Raw genomic sequence first — 20,580 nt, 5'->3', positions numbered from 1 at the left:
CTTTGCACATTGTAGTTTGTTTCCGGTGGCGACCAAAAATTTACTCTCCTGACTATAAATTGATCCTTTGGCCTGCAGAGAATTGATTTAAAATCATGGCCTGCAATTACACGGAGCACTTTCTTAAGCACAGGGTACAGCTAGAAGCATGAAAAATGAAATTTATTATAAATTAAAATATACATGGAGTGCCATGTCCTCTGCAGCAGGAAGTCGGTATTTAATTTTAAATTAATTTACTGTGAAATCAAAGCAGCTTTTCAATACGGGTGGTTAATGGGAACTAGACAGACTGAGAACACTTACACAGATACATTTTTTAAAAAAATCTTTACTGTTCAGTTTGAAATCAGACCTTTTTGTTTCTTTGTTCTATTTCCTACTGAGGGGGAACTATACCATCAAGCCAGATTTGCAAAAAAATAAAAAAGTAATAATAACTACGGTGTGATTCAGAACAGTAGGTAGTGACTTCCCTACTTTCAAAGTACGGGCGACATATTAATCAAGCATTTCCCACAAAGCAAGAGGAATGAACTATGAAGGGATGAAGACACTATTTAATAAGTCAGTTCTGCTTGAAAATACCTCCTTGATGAACCTTGTAATCCAGGGAATATCTCTTTATACTTCTTGTGGTAAGAGAACAGTAATTTGAGATGGAAGTTGTATTGGTTTTCCACCAAACCTGTAGAGGTAGTCCTCAACAGTGATGGAGCTGCAAGTCCCCATGAGGGTCATTAAATGAGGATTACCTGAACCAAAAGTCATCTTGCTGTGATAATTAAGAGGCTCCTCTGAAGAAATTAGCCTAGATCTGTTTCAAACTGTCCTGGATCCAGTGGTGAGTTGTCACCGGTTCGCACCGGTTCTATAGAACCAGTAGGAAAACCGGTAGGAGGCTCCGCCCACCGACCCCGATATCATAAGAATGCTTCTGCACATGCACAGAAGTTTCTGCACACGAGCGAAGTGAGCGTGTGTGCGTGACCCCATTGCAAACCAGTAGTAAAGGTAAGTAGAACCCACTCCTGCAAGGATCCAATCAGTAAATCAGAAATTATGTAATCCACCTTCCATAGACAGGTAGTTCTCGAATCACAACAGTTCGTTTAGTGACCATTTGAAGTTACAACAGCACTATAAACATGACTTGTGACAGTTTTTCACACTTAACAATCATTGCAGCATCCCCATGGTCATGTGTTCTGGAAACTGACTCATATTTATGACGGTTGCAATGTCCCGGGATCTTGTTTTGCAACCTTCTGACAAGCAAAGTCAATAGGAAGACAGGTTTACTTAATCACGGTGTCTTTGATTTAATAACCTCAGTGATTCACTTGCAATGGCAAGAAAGATTGTAAAATGGGGCAAAACTGACTTAATAACTGTCTTGCTTAATGACACAAATTTTGGGCTCAATAGTGGTCCTAAGTTGTGGACTACCTGTATTGTTTCTTTCCTTGATTTGCTTAAAGTGTGACTTTTGGTGAATATATTGGAGGCTGGTGGTTTTTTTTTTTTCCTCAGTGGACTGGGTGCATAATCCACTTTAAAAAAAAACAACTATCATGCTGCAAAGGAAAATGGGGGAAATAAATGCATTTAGGGTTTTTTCTGCCAGGACAAGCAACTGAAGGAGCAACACTACACAAGCACAGCGATCGAAAGCCAGACTTCTGAGTTTTGTGAAGACTTAAGTGAGTTGCAGATGGACAAGCTGTCAAAATCAGAGGTGGTTCTTCCACTATCAGACCAGCAAGAGGTAATGGTGATGCCAGGAGCTTTCTGCATGCCATTAGCTAGCCACGTTTGAAACTGCATGAAGGAAAAGTAGCTGGCGGTAGCTGGGTTGCATGCCACAATATGCATGGGAATGGAATAGAATAGAATCTGGAATGGAATGGAATAGAATATGAAATGGAATGGAATGGAATGGAATGGAATAGATTATTCTTTATTGGCATGATTGGACACACAAGGAATTTTTCTCCGGCGCAAAAGTTCTCAGTATACATAGAAGCAACAAGTGATAATCATGATCATAATCATCAGATGCAATCATCATAAAATTATAATATAGAACACTCAGTGACAGTCATAAGATACAATAAAAGCAATGTGATAGACATAAGATGCTAAAGGAATGAGTAATAGGAAAGATGGGAAGGATAATAGTAAGACAGGTCATACTACATGGTCCTAGGGCAAAAGACAGTATTGTGGGAATTAGTTGTTTAGCGGAGTGATAACATGGGAGAAAAAAAATGTCTCTGTGTCTAGTTGTCTTGGCATGCAATGGCCTATAACGTCTTGTTGAGGGGAGAAGTTGAAACAATTTATGTCCGGGATGCGAGGGGTCTGTAAACATTTTCATAGTCCTCTTTCTGGCTCCTGCAGTATACAAGTCCTCAATGGAAGGCAGGCTAGTCACGATCGGGTTTTTTCTGCAGTCCTAACTATGTAACGTTAATTAATCTAACGTTAAAGAAAAATCAGTCAGAACTAGTCGATCTTCACAGTGACTGGAGAGAAGAATCTAAATAATAAATATGGAAAGTGTTAATGGCGGGAAGAATTTCTCTGTTAAGCATGTGGTTGTTTGGGGTTGAGCTCTCCTGCATTGGAATGAAAGGCAAGGTCAGGAAAAGAGTATCTGGTGTTAATGGAGCACGAAGTCAAACTTTCCAGTGTGGAGCAGTGGCCAAACGCAGCAACAGCAGCCAATGCTTTTTTATTCCCTAACTTTAAACTGCTTCCGTCCCAGAAAAGAAATATAATCTTCATTGAGGATATAAACAAAGAGGGGATCAGAGAACGTGGCATCTTGCCATAAAATGCCGCAGAATCAGGCAGGGAGTTAGATGAGGCGGCCTAAGAGCCGACATGAGAGAGAGAGAGAGAGAGAGAGAGAGAGAGAGAGAGAGAGAGAGAGAGAGAGAGAGAGAGAGAGAGAGAGAGAGAGAGAGAGAGAGAGAGAGAGAGAGAGAGAGAGAGAGAGAGTGTGTGAGTGTATTGCAGGAAGGCTGCTCTTTTTGGAGACTTGTTCTCTACAGGGTACTCTTGCAAGGTCTCTTGGGACGAAGTCTAAACTGCGTGGGAACTATCTCAAAAACCATCTCAGGGCTGTGCTGAAAGTCTGCATTCAAAAGCAATAGAACCAGAGAACACTTCCTAGGAGCCCTGTCTAACCAATAATTTTATTTATTCATTCGTTATATCTATAAATGTATTCAATTTATACGCCGCCCTTCTTCCTACCAGGCATATCGCAATGCACCATTTTAGTTAGGTGGAAAGCAAGATAATTGTATTGATACACCCACCCCCAAAAAATCAGTCTGCAATTTGACAATAAAGATAATCCTCAATTTATAACCATTTGTTTAGTGACTATTTGAGGTTATAACAGCACTGAAAAAGTGACTCATGATTGGTTTTCACATTTACAACAGTTGCAGCATCCCCATGGTCACCTGATCAAAATTCAGATACCAGGCAACTGGTTCATACTTATGACAGTTGTATATCCTGGGCTTACATGATTCCCTTTTGCGATCCTCTGACAAGCAAAGTCAATGGGGAAACCAGATTCACTTAACAATGGTATTACCAACATGATAAACAACTGCAGTTATTCACTTAACAAATCTGGCAAGATATGTTGTTAAATGGGACACAACTCACTTAACAACTGCCTTGCTCAACAGTGGCAATTTTGGGCTCAGTTGTGGTTGTAACTCAAGGACTACTTGTATCCTTAGTATTTTGAGTTCAGTTAGAGCAATTCCAAAGACCCTGCAAGTGTTTGAATTCTCCACAACTCTTCACTTGGGAGGTTATTGCAAAAATGAAGGCACGAGGAAAGAAAAAAAATTACATTGTAAAATAAAAGCGGATCTGACAGCTTTGAGTTTCGTAGATCTCAAGATAAAACTTGTAAACTGAATACCTTTGTTAGTGGTTCGTAAAAAAGAAAAGTTAGGAGGCTGACGGCATCCTTTTCACAAAAGCTTCTGCCTCTTAGTAAAATGTCTTAGCTGAAAAAAGGGGCTAATAGACTCCTGATTCTTTGCCTCCACAGAGTAATACAGCTCTCCTCCTACAAAGAGTAGCGGTGGGTGAGTGTAATTGATGCTCAAACCATTCAGGAACAGAAAAAATCACCTAAAATTCAGGGAATCCTGTTTCTTTTGCTTCTCAGTGCCAGGTGAAACATGACATCTGCTATTCCGACTTAATAAAAGAAAAATGCATTCAGTCAACATCCCCCACATATTTTCATAGGTGTTGATGAAAACATTAGAGTTTCTTCCTTCTTTCTCATCCTTTGTTTTTTATGGATTCTTGCCTGGTGCAACAGTCAGTCAGTCAATCAATCAATCAATCAGTAAGTCAATCAGTTAGTTAGTTCTGGAGAGCTTACTTACTTAGAAAGCCTGCATCCTCTTTGTGACATTTTGGTGCCACTTAATGGAAATACTCCTCAACTGTGAATTTTGCAAAACTGCGAATTTTGTAAAATTCACAGTTGGGGAGTATTTTCATGACTCCTAGGAATATTCCCCATTATTGACTTAAAATGTTGTCCACACATCCTAAAGTTAGCCCAAAGCCATGTCAAGCATGAAATTATTGTCCTTATTGCCAATTCCTATCCTGTTTCATATCAGTGTCCAGTGGCGTTGCTCCTATTTGTGAGTATGCCAGTCATTATAGTAGATTTTCTGCTCTGGTGCTGCCGATGTTGCTTCTTTTTCAGCACATCACTGTCCAGTATTGGAGAAAAAAAATCCACCAGGATCGTATCAATTCTCTAAGCTCATTTTTTTTACCTTTCTTCCCAGGCATTATACCCCATAAAAGCTAGCAGAAGAGAAATATCCCCAGACAGACAGAGAAGCACCGTTGGATTTAGAGAGAGGGAGACAGAGGTTCAAAGACTTGTGGACTTTAATAAGGCATGGCTGGGTGGAGAATTCTGGGAATTGAAGTCCATAAGTCTTTAATTTGCCAAGGTTGAACATGCCTGATATATGCATTGGGTCATTGCAGTACAAACTCCACCCTTCCTTCTCTGCATCATAATTATCTGCACATATTAAGCTGTAGCGCATCTGTTGTGACATCACAAGGAATGTTGTGTCATCTTGATCACATCTCCACTTGTAAATACTGCTGTAGAGGAAGGAGGTAGATCCTGCTTTCATCCATCTTGCTTGGGCCTGCACACTGGGACATTAACAGTTGGACAACCCAGAAGCATGCCAGATGTTGCCTAGCTGACCTTCAGTTGGACGGAGGCCTGCTTAAAGAGGAGAGCAGTACTTTAATAGAGTGGTTGACAATTCAGGCAGTATTTTTCATGAGTTGAGAAGAAGAGAAGTTGAAGGCTTGAGACTAAGTGGAAAATGTGGTGCCATAAATGTGTATGATAAAGAACAGGCAAAAAACCAGAAAAAGCAGTGAGACAGTTGGTAGAGACAACTACCAAACACATTAGGAGTAAGAGAATATTACAGGTAGTCCTCAATTTACAACAGTTCATTTAGTGATCATTCAAAGTTACTAGGTTGCTTTAAAAAGTGACTTATGATCATTTTTCACACGACGATTGTAGCGGATGATCAAATTCAGACATTTGGCAAGTGACTCATAGTTATGACAACTGCAGTGTCTTAGGATCACATGATCACTCTTTACAATCTTCTGACAAGCAAAGTCAATGAGGAAGCCAGATTCACTTAACAATAAATAATAATAATAATAATAATAATAATAATAATAATAATAATAATAATAATAATAATAATAATAATAATAATAATAATAATAATAATATTCTGGGCAAGAAGAAAGTATACCACTCCAGTACAGGTAGTCCTTGACTTATGACCATACTTGAGCCAAAAATTTTCATTGCTAATGAAGACAGACGTTAAATGAATTGGCTCCATTTTATAATCTTTTTGCCACAGTTATTAAGAAAATCCCTGCAGTTACTAATTGAATCATGCAGTCATTAAGCGAATCTTGCTTCCCACATTTGCTTTTTAGAAGCTGGCTGGGAAGGTTACAAAATGATCCCATGATCTTGGGACAGTACAACTGTCATAAATATTGATTGATTGATTGATTGATTGATTGATTGATTGATTGATTGATTGGTTCGATTTATATGCCGCCCTTCTCCGGAGACTCAGGGCGGCTTACAATGCGTTAAGCAATAGCCTTCATACTTTTTGTATATACCTGCTTAGTAGGGCTTTCGGCCCCCCACAAGCAGTATTCTTTTTTTATACAAAGTCAGTTTATTGCCCCCACAATCCGGGTCCTCATTTTACCTCCCTCGAAAGGATGGAAGGCTGAATCAACCTTGAGCCTGGTGAGATTTGAACTTGCAGTAATTGCAGGCAGCTGGTGCTACTTAATAGCACTTTAATCTGCTGCGCCACCAAGGCTCTGTTGTTGCCAAGCATCTGAATTGTTAGCCCATGGGGATGCTGCAACAGTTGTAAGTATAAAAGAATGGTCATAAACCACTTTTTTCAGTGCCATTGTAATTTTGAACAGTCACTAAATGAATGGTTATAAGCTGAGTACTACCTGCATTGCTTATTTTCTTTGCTACCATAATTCCTGTCTGGCTTAGTGTACTCTGCTTACCCATTTCAAACAAAAGTCAGATTTTGTGTGCAAGGAGTCTGGAATTTTTGCGTGTTGAGCCAGAAATGTGACAATTCTGGTATATTAAAGAAATGATGGGTGAGACAGCCGATTGGTGAAAATCCAGTGATCAAAGGAGTGGAGTCATTTTAAAGCCATCTTCCTCTTTGGAAACAGATGCTGTGAGTGCTTTTTCCATTAGTTATCCATTAGCTAAGCACTTATTAGCCAAGCACAGCAAAAACTAGGACCAGGTTTGCTTCTTCTTAGGCTACTGATCAAATGTTATGTGGATATTTCCTTTTAACCTCTCTCCTTCCAGCCCAGTAAAAGGGCCAGGGATTGCTTTCCATGTGTCTGGGTCATCTTTTTTGTTTAAAGGGAGCAGTTAAACCTAGTCGTTGAGACAAACCAGACTAGAAAACAGGAGACTGTGAGTTCTAGTCCTGATTTAAGCATGAAAGTCAACTAGGTAAGCCAATCATCAGGAGATTGTGAATTCTAGTCTTGCCTTAGGCAGGAAAGCCGGCTGGGTGACTTTTGGCCAATCACTAGGAGATTGTGTGTTCTAGAGCCCCTTAGGGGCTGGGAGACACTGTGCCAGTCACTTTCTCTCAGCCCAACTCACCTCACAGGGTTGTTGTGAGGAAAATAGGAGGAGGAAGGAGTATAGCATAAGTTTGCCTTGTTGCTTTTTAAAAAAATAAAGGCAGGATGAAAAAAAAAAGGAAAATATATATATATATATATATTTAATTTGATTTATATGCCTCCCTTCTCCGGAGACTCAGGGCGGCTTACAATGCGTTAAGCAATAGCCTTCATACTTTTGTATATTTATACAAAGTAAGCTTATTGCCCCCACAAACTGGGTCCTCAATTTACCCACCTTAGAAAGGATGGAAGGCTGAGTCGACCTTGAGCCTGGTGAGAATTGAACTCACAGTAATTGCAGGCAGCTGGATGTTAAATGCTGCCTTAGGAGGCATTAGCCCCTATTCAGTCATGGGGTGGTGCTCATCTGCATTTCCTAGCCATCATTGTCCAAAGACCCTTCCCTGGTCATGTGACCAGCATGATTGCATGCCAAGGTGTTGTTCTCCCACCAAACTGGTACCTATTTATCTACTTGCATTTGCATGCTTTCGAAGTGCTGGGTGGGCAGGAGCTGGGGCAAGTAACAGGAGCTCACCCCAACTCATACTCAGGCTTTGAACCTAGATTGTCAGCTTTCCACCAGATAAGCTCAACCCTAACTGCTGAGCCATCTCACATCCTCTAAAACAGGGGTCCCCAACCCCCGGTCCGTGGACCAGCACTGGTCCATCCGTGGCATGCCAGAAACCAGGCCACGCAAACAAGCAAAGCCCACCCACAAGATGCAGGCAGCACACAAAACCACACACCCCTCCGGTCCGTAGAAAAATCTCTCTCTACGGAACTGATCCCTCATGCCCAAAAGATTGGGGACCGTTGCTCTAAAAGGCGGGATGTAAATAAATAACATAAACCACAATAATTAAAAAAATTCTACAAGTTTGAATGGCTGCTGTCCTCCCAAGTTTTTAAGTTATGATGAAGATGGCACAGCTTTCAGTTGATCCCACAAAATGTTTCATCTCCTCCCCTTCCCCAGAATGTAGCAGACACATTCTTTTACTTTGAAAAAGCTCTCATCTCTTACTGTGCATGTTTTTAATTGTGTTTCTTTGTTTTGGGTTTCTCATTTATCCCCCCTGTGGCTGTGCTGCTGAGCTCCACAAATATTATAATCTTTCCTTTTGTCGCTGCCTGGTAATTCTTGCTGCAGATCCTGTTTATTCTCTGTTTACCCGGTTTAATTCAATCTGTTCCTTCTTTCTGTTGGGATCTCTGCTTTCTACTTCTTTCAGAATCAATGCCAGGAATCCCCAGAGGCATTGGGGACCTTTGAATTTTGTTGTTGTCCCAGTTAGGGTACCTGCTTTGAGGATTAGAGATCATGATACTTTAAGGAATGACTTCCAATCTCCTTTTCTGAAAGTAAAAGTTTATTAATCCAGGAATTTGCTCTTTGAGAGGGTTAGGAGACTGTAAAACTATTAGCAACTCCTAGATGCTTACATCAGCACATGGAGCTAAATACAGGTAATCCTCGACTTACAACCATTCATTTAGTGATCATTCAAAGTTACAATGGCATTGAAAATAGTGACTTATGGCCATTTTTCACACTCATGACTATGGTAGCATCCCATGGTCATGTTATCAAAATTCAGACACTTGGAACTGGCATGTATTTATGACTGTTGTACTGTCCTGGGGTCAAGTGACCACCTTCTGTGACCTTTTGCCCAGCAATGGAGAAGCCAGCTTCATTTAACAACTATGTTACTAACTTAACTGCAATGATTTACATAATGACAGTGGCAAGCAAGGTCGTAAAATGGGGCAGAACTCACTTAACAAATGGTTAACTTAGCAAAAGAAAATGCTGGATTCAATTGTGGTTGTAAGTTAAGAGCTACCTGTTGTAACTTTTCCCCAAATATCGCATTCCGGAACCTCATCGCATGAAATTCTTAACTGAGTAATTTTATATTCAGAATTTAATTTCAGTTGCTTTCAGTGGGCTTACTCCAAGCTAATTGTGTATATTTGTCGCAGCCAAAGTAGAAGAATGAAGCAATAGGCACAACCAGTAATATCTGAGAATGGGGGGTATCAAAATAGCAAACACGGGGGTGGCGCCCACATGATTGAAGCCTTGTCCCTTTTTATTTGTGTCTCAGTGCACCCAAAAAAAAAAAATGGTTTAGGTTCAATCATACAGTTGCAACCCTGTCTTGGTTTTTTGACAGTCCTGGGAACAACACACTGAAACCTAAACCTGCGTAAGGAAACAGTTGCTGGGTTCACAAAGCACTCTGAGCCCAGACATATCACTTACATTATTATGACATAATGTGACAATCTGATTTACAAAGCATATTAAGGCAAAGTCTGGTTTCCTGCAACTTGCTAAATCACAGCCATCCAATTCTACTTTAGCCTAGTTATTTTGTGAACTCGGCTGATGTGTCTTTCTTTTCCAAATATGAAGGGGTGTTTTCAAAGATTAGGATCTTAGGGTTTGGGGTTTTTTTTAATCAGGTTGTTCTACCACCCCAGAGCCAATTATATAGGTAGCAATTTTTAAATGAGAGGGTGATGAATTTCATTGGAATAATGGCATATCTAATTATACCAATAGTCTAGTGCCTTGGTGGCAAATCTATGGCACGCGTGCCACAGGTGACACGCGTAGCCATATCAGTGGACACGTCAGCTCAGCTCTGGCGCGCATGTGCGTGCCAGCCATCTGATTTTCAGGCCTTTTGGGCCCACCAGAAGTAGGGAAACAGGCTGTTTTCTGCCTCCGGAGGGCCTGGGGGTAGGTGGGGAAGGCTGTTTTCACCCTCCCCAGATGCATAGAGAGGATCTGGAGCCAGGTGACAAAGAAAAAAGGGCCAGGAGCAAGGGGGAATTGAGCATGCATGCACAGGGCGGGGCGCATAGAATTATAGGTGTGGGCACGCGCATGCGCGAACCTCCCCCACCCCCCTCTTCCTGGCACACGATGTCAAAAAGGTTAGCCATCACTGGTCTAGTGGTTAAAGCACCAGTTTAGAAACAGGAAACAGTGAGTTCAAATCCCACCTTAGGCAGGAAAGCCAGCTGGTTAATTTTGGACCCATCACCAGGAGATGGTAAGTTCCAGTCTTGCCTTAGGCGTGAAAACCAGATAGGTGACAGTCACTCTTTCTCATCATAACCCACCTTACAAGATTGTTGTTTTAAGGGAAAATAGGAGGAGGAAGATGTGTTGCATATATTCACTGCCTTGAGTGATTTGAAAAAATAATAAAGCGGGGGGGGGGGGATACAAATAAAATAATTAAATAATATTCTCCCCATCATATTTTACCTTGCATTCCCCATGTTGTTGTCAACTGTGTCTCTCTGAAATAACTTTAGCAGCACACGGTCATCTTGTCTTCTCTAGGAAGACGCTTCATTTCAAACTGACAAATGACCTCTAACAGTGGCTTCCTATGGTTGTTAAATAACATCCCAAAGACAATTGAGCACTGTAGTTATAAAATACTTCTATAGAGTTGCTTTTCTTTATGATTTTGTTTTTTCTTTGTGCGTTTGCATGCACCACCCTTTCCCATATAGCAACCATGTGAATTTCTTCCCAATCAACCAGTGGAACAGAAGTTGCCTCCAGAAGTTGTGGGTGCTTCATCACTAGAGGCTCTCCAAAAGAGATTGGACAGCCACTTGTCTGGAATGGTATAAATCTCCTCCTCGAGCAGGGGGTTGAACTCGAAGACCTCCAAGGCCCTTCTAACTCTGTTATTCTATGTTTTTATCCTTCTCAGAGATGACTGAATCATGCAACACGGGCAGCGTGGGTTTTTTTATTATTATTATTTTAAATCACAGGCACTTCCATAAGACTGGGTGATGAAGTCTCTGCTCTTCTTTCTTCCCTAGAAATTCGATGAAATCAGCCTGTCCGAAGGAAGTACAGTGGATTTGGCCATTCCCTCAGAGCTTCTGGAACAGATGCCCGAACTGGCAGAAGAACTGCTGGATCCTGAAGATTGCCTCCCAGAAAGTAAGGATGACCTGTTCTTCTCTTGACTGGAACAATTCAGGAGCGGAAAGGCATCTTGGATTAAGGCTGGGTAGCTGGGGAATTGCAACCTTTGAAAGGAAGTGATTGTGGGATTTGGCTGGTTAAAAATAGCCTAAAAATTGATCTCTGGTTTAGCGACTTTCTCTTTGCATTGCTATAACAGAACTCTAACCAAATTCTCCGAGCCCTAGCAAAAAAAACCCTGCTCATTTTCATTGAGCCTGGTGAGGTAACCCAGAAAAGATTACTCTAGATCATAGTTCAGTGATACCGTTTTTCTTTATACTTTGGCAGGTTTGCAGCTGTCTCTCCTTCAAGATTAACCCTCACATGCCTGAATGAGACATAGAATGGCTATTACTTTTATTCCACCTTTATTATTCTTATAAATAAGGCAGCAAATATACCTAATATTCTTTCCTTCTCCTTTTTTCCTGACAACAACCCTGTGAGGTGGATTGGGCTGAGAGTGAGGGATTGATCCAAAGTCACCCAGCTGGCTTTCATGCCTAAAGCGGTACTAGAATTCACAGTCTCCTGAAGATTGGCCCAAAGTCACCCATGCCTAACATTTTTGGCTCTGCAATCCGGTCCCGCTGGCGGCACTGGTGGGGGTGGGGGTGGGGAGAGGTTCTCTGCAAGCTGTGCAGGGCATGTCCACCTGCTACTTGTGCAAATGGAGTTTCAGGCACTCTCCCACTCATCCTCCGTTGCGTGGCCCAGTTCCCAATGGGCTGTAGTCCAATACCAGGCCATGGCCCAGGTTTTGGAGACCCCTAGACTAGAACTCACTGTCTTCTGCCTTCTACTCTGGTGTCCTAAACACTAGACCAAACTGATGTTGGAAGTCATAGATACATGGAACAGGATATAAGCTCAGCTTCTGTCCCCAAAAAAGGCTTCTTTGCTTGGAATCCTTGGGAGATTTACGTTCTCATAAAGTAGAGAGATGGAAGGAAGGAAGTGTTCCTTCACCAACTCTTTTGCCTTAATTCTCTTTGGCTTGTCTGTCTCTTACCAGTCTCTGTTTCCGCTTCCCTTTCCTGTCCTTCTTTACATCACCCACCCTTCTCATTCTGTCCCAATCCATCTTCCCAGTTGAGAATCACCCCTTCAGAGTAGGCTAGATCAAAAAACAGGGATTCCAGGATTATTATTTTTATCGTGATGAAATAGAATAGTGGAATCTCAAAAGCCTGTGCAAGTTCCTCTGTGTCCCATCTTATACTAAACAAAATTAAAATGACATTATTTTGAGTTTCTGGTAACCTTTTCTGAAATTCCTCCCTAAATGACTCATTAAATTCCTTCCCTATTCCCATGGCCAGCTCTAAACTCTTTTACACTGAGCAAGTCTGACAATCCAGATGGTGTGGGAACTCAGCTCCCATTATCTTCCATTAGCAGCAATCAGTAGATGGAGATTGTGACAACTTCTGAAGAGTTGGTTTCCTTATTTCTGCACTACACCTTCACTGGCAGGCCCTGCTCACGATGCTGGGCCACACAGTTTGGCTCCATCAATGGTTGGTTTGTAAGTCATTGTGTTTTGTAAATCTTGGTTTATGACTGGGCATGCCAGGGCCAAACAATGTGATTCTTTCATCAAATCTTGGTTCATCAAAACATGGCTTAGAGTACCATGGAATAGCATAAACAAAACTGAATGAGACTACTTTGGAGGAGAAGATTGGGTTTCTGGAGTACAAAAAAAAATACAAGTCTCTATAAATACCATTGTAAAATAGGTAGTCCTTGGCTTATGACCATGATTGTGTCCAAAATTTATATGGTTAAGCAATCAATTTGTTAAGTGAGTTTTGCCCCATTTTACGACCTTGCTTGCCACAGTTGTTAAGTGAATCACTGCAGTTATTAAATTAGTTGCATGGTTGTGAAGTGAATCTGGCTTCTTCATTGACTTTACTTGTCCAGGATACTGCAACTGTCATAAATATGAACCAGTTGCCAAGCATCCGAATTTTAATCATGTGACCATAAAGATGCTGCAATGGTCGTAAGTGTGAAAAACAGTCATAAATCACTTTTTTCAGTATTATTGTAATTTTTGAACAGTCACTAAATGAACTGTTGAAGGTCAAGAACTACCTCTATGCGAGCCCTTCCCTTATTTGCAGAGTGAGAATTCTGCATCCACATAAATGCCTGTTAGATTAGAATGTGTATTTATATTAATATTCTCTCCTGTCAATAATAACAAAGTCAGAGTTTCATGTGTAAAATTTCAATTTAGCAAGGACTATGTCAATTTATCTGTTTTTGAGTCCTACTGATTAAAAATAGGATGAGTTACCCTTCACAGTTCTTAAAATTGCTGTACCAAGGAATCTAATAAACCCCAGGAATGTGAAAAAAATATGTTCCTTAAACATTTAATGGATTAAAGCAGGTAGAATAAATATGAGAAAGACCCATTCAAACATTTCAAATTCATTGAAATTCTGCTTCAATTCAAGAGTTCCAGCACCAAAACTGAGATAAGCATTTGTGCTCTTTAAAAAAAAAAAAAAAAGTAAAGGAGTCCCTGAGGATTTTACTCCTCCAGTCGTTGTCAACTCTAGGGGGGCGGTGCTCATCTCCGTCTCAAGGCCATTGAACCAGCGCTGTCAGAAGACATTTCCCTGGTCACATGGCCAGCAGGACATATGGAGCACTATGCATGAACACCAACTGGCACCAACTGGCAGAAAAAGTCATGATGAAACTTCTTAATTTCACAATACATGGATAGACTTAACCATAGTTTCAGCTGGAAAACTGTAAGCATCCTAGACTAAACCAAGTCAAAAAACGTCATAGAAGTCCTGGAGCTTGGCACTCAAACAAATAAGCCATCAAGAGGCACACAATGATAAACAACATGTACATACCATTCAAGAGAGATCAAAAATGAGCCTTGGTAGTACAGTGGTCTAAGGCACCCTGTTATTAAGCTGGTTATTAAGACCAGCTGCCTGCAATTACTGCAGGTTCGAATCTCGCCAAGGCTCAAGGTTGACTCAGCCTTCCATCCTTTCTAAGGTAGGTAAATTGAGGACCCAGTTTGTGGGGGCAATAAGCTGACTTTGTATAAATATACAAAAGGATGAAGGCTATTGCTGAGCACATTGTAAGCCGCCCTGAGTCTCCGGAGAAGGGCGGCATATAAATCAAATTTAAAAAAAAAAAAGATAAAAAGATAACAAAAAGATCAAAACACCTCCTCACCAGCAATCAACACCCAGATAAGCAGAGATAGATAGATAGATAGATAGATAGATAGATAGATAGATAGATAGATAGATAGATAGATAGATTGTGTGTGTGTGTGTGTGTGTGTGTGTGTGTGTGTGTGTGTGTGTGTGTGGATGGATGGATGGATGGATGGATGGAATATCCCTCTCCTTTTTCCAAGAGCTGAAGGTAGCATATGTAGCATTATGTCCATCGATTTTCCCCCACGGTAGCAAAACTATGAGATATATCAGGATGAATGAAATAATAGCTGGCTTAAAGTTACTCCCTTAGCTTCCATGACTGAGGGAGAGCTTGTAGCTTGGGCTCCTAGATCCTGTCCAATCCCTTAACCACTGTCTCCAGTGGGGCCAGCCTGAGATTACTTTGAATCAATCTCTTGCTTGCCTCTCACCTAATTCAGTGCAAGGATTCACCAAGGAATCTCTTTTCTCATAGATTATATGAGTGGCTACCCTGGGCAGCAGGAATTTCTTAGTTGAGGCACCCGAATTTAGTAAAAAAATATATCATGGGCTGTTTCCCTAAGTCTACCTTTTCTAGATGAAGACTATTTATTGTCTTGTCTTTTATTTTAAGTGCAGGCTAAGAGTGAATTTAACCCTCTTTTCTCACCATGCTTTCTTTCTTTAATTTTTATTATTGAACTTGCTTAATTCTCCTAACAGGATTGCTTGCAGAAAAATGGAGATGTTCTTTAGAAACAAAAACGTATGTTTCCCCACCAGTTCCTTTCCTCCCAACCTGGTGATCTGCAGCCATTTTCTGTAACCTTTAGCTGATTGCATAAAACGATATGACAATTTATTTTTTTAAGGCTAAAGCATTCCAGCTTTGGGGGAAGCCCACTTGTACTTGCCAATAAAATGCAAAGATGAGACGCGAGAAAAATACTCTTAATTCTCCCTCTAATATACGCAATTACTCAAAAGGCATGAAGTTCCATTGCAGCTGATTGTTCCCTGGGGAGCTATGAGTGGAAGCAGGAAACGGGAGAATCAAGATAGAGGGACTAAGATGTGATGAGCTGTCAGAAAACTGCAAGCATACACATCCCCAAGGATTATTTAACTTGGGAACAAGCCTGCTCCGAGGGGATTACTTGGAGATAACTGCCAGAGATAGGACGTGAAAAATGATTGAAGGAGATAACAGAAGCCCCATAGGACAGGGAGAGGCCCTGAGATCTGAGACGCTTTCTTTGTGGTTTTGATTCCATGCAGCAGCCAAGCATTAATGCACTTGATGGAAAATGTCAAAATACAGGTAGTCCTCCACCTATGACCACAACTGAGAATAATAATAGAATAGAATAATAATAGAATAGAATAGAATAGAATAGAATAGAATAGAATAGAATAGAATAGAATAGAATAGAATAGAATAGAATAGAATTCTTTATTGGCCAAGTGTGATTGGACACACAAGGAATTTGTCTTGGTGCATACGCTCTCAGTGTACATAAAAGAAAAGATACGTTCATCAAGAATCATAAGGTACAACACTTAATGATAGTCATAGGTCACAAATAAGCAATCAGGAAACAATAACAATATAAATCATAAGGATACAAGCAACAAGGTTACAGTCATACAGTCATATGTGGCTTCATTTATGTGAAGCCGCTGGGTGAGATCATCCGTGGTTTTGGGGTGGAGTTCCATCAGTACGCTGATGATACTCAGCTGTACATCTCTACCCCAGACCATCCCAACGATGCCTTGGAAGTGATGTCCCAGTGTTTGGAAGCCGTGCGGATCTGGATGGGGAGAAACAGACTTTGACTCAACCCTTCCAAGACCGAGTGGCTGTGGCTGCCGGCATCCCGGTATAGCCAGCTGGCGCCATCGCTGGTTATTGGGGGTGAATCATTGGCCCCCACAGAAAGGGCCCGCAACTTGGGTGTCCTCCTGGATGCACGGCTGTCTTTAGAAGAGCATATTTCTATCAGGTCCGCCTGATACGCCAGTTGCGCCCCTTTCTGGATCGGGACTCCCTACGCATGGTCACTCAAGCACTCGTCACTTCTCGTCTGGACTATTGTAACGCTCTCTACATGGGGCTCCCCTTGGGGTGCACCCGGAGGCTCCAACTGGTGCAGAATGTGGCCGCGCGGGGGATTATGGGAGTGACGGGGTGCTCCCATGTGACTCCTTCCTGCGCGAGCTGCATTGGCTTCCGGTGGACTTCCGGGTGCGCTTCAAGGTGTTGGTGATCACCTTTAAAGCGCTCCATGGCTTAGGGCCGGGGTATTTACGGGACCGCCTTCTGCCACCAATTGCCTCCCACCGGCCAGTTCACTCCCACAGAGAGGGTCTCCTCAGGGTGCCGTCAGCCAGACAATGCCGGCTGGCAACCCCCAGGGGGAGAGCCTTCTCTGTGGTGGCACCTACCCTCTGGAACAATCTACCCCCAGAGATACAAGTGATCCCAGACCTCCGGACTTTTCGTCGGGCCCTTAAAACCTATTTTTTTCAGTTAGCCAGGCTGTCCTGATTTTAAGGTTGGTTTTTAAAATTTGATATTCATTTTAATTGAAATGTTTTAAATTATGGGCCAAACTTTATTTAATTATTTTAAATCTATTTTAACTTTTGTGTACAAATGTTTTATTTTGACTGTTCACCGCCCTGAGTCCGAAAGGAGAAGGGCGGTATAGAAAATCTGAAAAATAAAATAAAATAAAATAAATAAATGGGAGGAGATGGGTGGTAGGAACAATGAGAAGATTAATAGTAGTGCAGATTTAGTAACTAGTTTGACAGTGTTGAGGGAATTATTTGTTTAGCAGAGTGATGGCGTTCGGGAAAAAACTGTTCTTGTGTCTAGTTGTTCTGGTGTGCAGTGCCCTATAGTGTCGTTTGGAGGATAGGAGTTGAAACAGTTTATGTCCAGGATGTGAAGGGTCTGTAAATATTTTCCCAGCCCTCTTTTTGACTCGTGCAGTATACAGGTCCTCCATGGAAGGCAGGTTGGTGGTAATTGTTTTTTCTGCAGTTCTAATGATCCTCTGAAGTCTGAAGCAGAACCTAACCTGACAGTTAGGGAGGTGCAGATGACAGACTCAATAATTCCTCTGTAGAACTATATTAACAGCTCCTTGGGCAGTTTGAGCTTCCTCAGTTGATGCAGAAAGAAATTCTTTGTTGTGTTTTTTTGATGATGTTTTTGAAGTTAGGTGTCCATTGAGCCCATTTATGTTGCTAAGTAAGGCACTTGATACATGACTTTTGCCCCCATTTTAAGACCTTTCTTGCCACAGTTGTTAAGTGAATCAAGGCATGTGATAAATTAGTAATCCAGTTGTTAAGTGAATCTGGCTTCCCCATTGACTTTGCTTGTCAAAAGGCTGCAAAAGGGGGTCACATGATCTTAGGACACAACAACGGTCATAAATCTGTTGGTTTATTACTTTACCAGTCCTTCAGTCCTTCAGTTTCCTGGGCAATATGAATTACCTACAGTGACTTCAGTTTGGTGGCTGAACCAGGGTTAATCTCTGCTGGTTGATTCTGTAGCAAGAATTTGACAACAGAGCTTTTCCATTTCTGCTATTAGATTACTCAATAGCTTCAAGAATTTTTGTTAAGACATCGATGTCAGCATTCTGATGCTGCCATAAAAAGGAGGAGACGAGGCTTGACTTTTCACCTACTTATTTTCTCTGTAGATAATATCCCCTAGGAGATGGGATGGGAGGGGGGACATTCCTGTGGGGTGAGGTCAGAAGCTGGGAAGGCTGACTTGGAAGATGGCCAATGAGAAGATGAGAATTGGGGAACGGAAAGGGAAGGGTTTGGGAGTCAGAGGGTTAGTATCGGCTACGACGAAGTCGGGGCCAGATCTGTCGTACTCAATAAATGGAATATTTCAGCAAAGATTAATTGTTTGGGAGTGCAATTTATTTGAGATGACATCAAAACCTGACAATCATTTTATAGGAGATAGATCCTTTTATAGAAGACAGTTTTAGTTTCCCTGATCTGCCTTAGACAACCATTTTCAAAAAATGATGGTGGAACCTTTGATGTGTTCTAAAATGAATTATTGATTCCATAGAACTTTTCTTCCATGTGTTACTACCTGAAATCACTGGAAGAAATCACCTGGAATCTCATATATCATGAACATGCAGATGACATATTTATTCAAAAATTAAGGATGTTATCGTTGACTATCTTTGGGATTCATTTGCCCATTCAGTTTCCCTTAGATTTTTCCATTACAATGAAATGAAAGTAGAGTGGGTGAGGCCCCTTCACCCACAGGAAGGCCCCTGCACCTTCCTTAGAGCAAGATCCCCTTCCTCAGACTAAGTCATGGGAACCCCAGAGCTCCCTTGCTACAACAACAAACACTACACAAAGTTATTCAAAAGGTTGGCTTAGGAGTGCACAACAACTGCTGAGGGCAGCAATCAATGGCCCTACAACTGAGAGACGAGGGAAGAAAATTTTCCATCTAAAATTCCTGTCATCACTTGAGGGCAGGAGAAGATATAACGGATGGAAGACCATTAAAGAGAGATCCAACCTAGAATCAAGAAATTTCCTGAGAACAATTAAACAGTGGAATGGCTTGCCTCCAAAAGTTGTGGATGCTCCATCACTGGGGGTTTTCAAGAAGAACCTCCAGACTAGCCTGAACCCAGTAATGCATCATGATTCTTGACAGGCTCACCTAGGGAATTGTCCCTTTCTTTAAAAGGCGTCTGATGTTTTATCTTTGCGCCATCAAATATGGTGACCAAAATGAAGCTAAGGGCAATGTTCTGTAGTGACATCTCTAGAGACGTGGTGCAACTGGCAAGCTAGAGGTGGGCGGGACATGATTCCAAGGAATTGATTGGAAGACAAATCCACTTTTCCCTTGCTTACCTTCCAAAAGTCCTGCTTCTTTGTTTCCCCCAGAACCTTCATCATGACTTACTTCCGGTCTCAGAAGTGGACCATGGAAAAATGTTTTAATGGTGCTGAATTGAAAGCCATGGGTTAGCTTGGTAGATTTTGATTCCATGCTCCGTGGCTTCTATTCAATTTTGAAAGTTAATTTCCTAATCCCCATTTGTAACCAAACTGGTTAGCCTATGTAAGGTTTCTGTAGGGGATCAAAAAATTCAAGCTGGTGACTACTTCTCACATGGGAGAAGCCCTCCTTTTTTTTTTTTTTTTTACAATACTGTTGTGGCCCGTACGCAGCCTGTGCAGCTGCTGGCTGATTCGGACAGCGAGGAGGCTGGTGTGGTGCTGCGCCAGCAGTCTGTGCAGCTGGCACTCGAGTCGGACAATGAGGAGGTTGGAGGAGATGTGGTGCCAGGGGCGGGGATTCAGCCAGGGCCTTCAGAACCTCCAGAAGCTCCCATAAGTGAAGAGGATGAAGAGGAGGAGCCTCTTCTCAATGCACAGGGGCGCACAGAGCTGCCAAAAGGCAGGAGTGGCTCCTCAGGAGGAGGTCTCCTTGAGAATAAGGCTTGGGTCTAATTGGCCTATTTAAGGAGGAATGCCGACTGAAGCAATTTGCAGGGAACAACTTCGTTCACTCTCCTTCGTGCCTTGATCTTAGTTCTTTGCAAATTGCTTCTGGGTTTTCTGCCAACCATAGTAAGATTAAGATTATTTATTCTTTGGATTCTTGTAGGCTGTTAAGAAAGTTAATTAACAGTCTTTGTTTGGAGAAAAAAAAACTTATTTCATTTAGTAAACTAAGGTTTGTACAGACTTTGTGTGTGCTGCGTTCTTTGGGGTCCATAGCTGGGGCAGAACAAATACATGTATGACACCTGTGGTTGTAGCACACAGAATACAGAATAAGAGAGTTGGAAGGGACCTTGGAAGTTTTCTAGTCCAGCTCCCTGCTCAAGCAGGAGACAATCTCTTCTTGAAAACCTCCAGTGATGGAGGACCCCACAACCTCTGAAGGCAAGTTGTTCCCAATGTCAGGAAATTTCTTCTTAATTCTAGGTTGCTTTTCTCTTTGATAAGCTTCCATCC

The 20,580-nt window shown here is 41.7% G+C and overlaps 1 protein-coding gene across 5 annotated transcripts in view; it reads left to right on the top strand.

The window, feature by feature from the left end:
- Positions 1–20,580, top strand: part of LOC117654807 (sodium channel protein type 5 subunit alpha-like) — a 391,184-nt gene that overhangs the window by 301,793 nt on the left and 68,811 nt on the right. For 3 of the 5 annotated variants that reach the window (XM_087893103.1, XM_087893102.1, XM_087893106.1), the window contains 2 exons: positions 1,628–1,768; positions 11,191–11,314. In XM_087893103.1, coding sequence (XP_087749229.1) covers positions 1,628–1,768; positions 11,191–11,314 — 265 coding nt within the window. The remainder of the gene's footprint in view (positions 1–1,627; positions 1,769–11,190; positions 11,315–20,580) is intronic. The other 2 variants (XM_087893105.1, XM_087893104.1) reach the window with 1 other exon arrangement.

This window comes from Pantherophis guttatus, chromosome 4 (genome assembly GCF_059756535.1).
Source record: "Pantherophis guttatus breed Tessera chromosome 4, ASM5975653v1, whole genome shotgun sequence".
Classification (NCBI taxonomy): domain Eukaryota; kingdom Metazoa; phylum Chordata; class Lepidosauria; order Squamata; family Colubridae; genus Pantherophis; species Pantherophis guttatus.
This window is presented reverse-complemented; position numbering and strand designations above follow the sequence as displayed.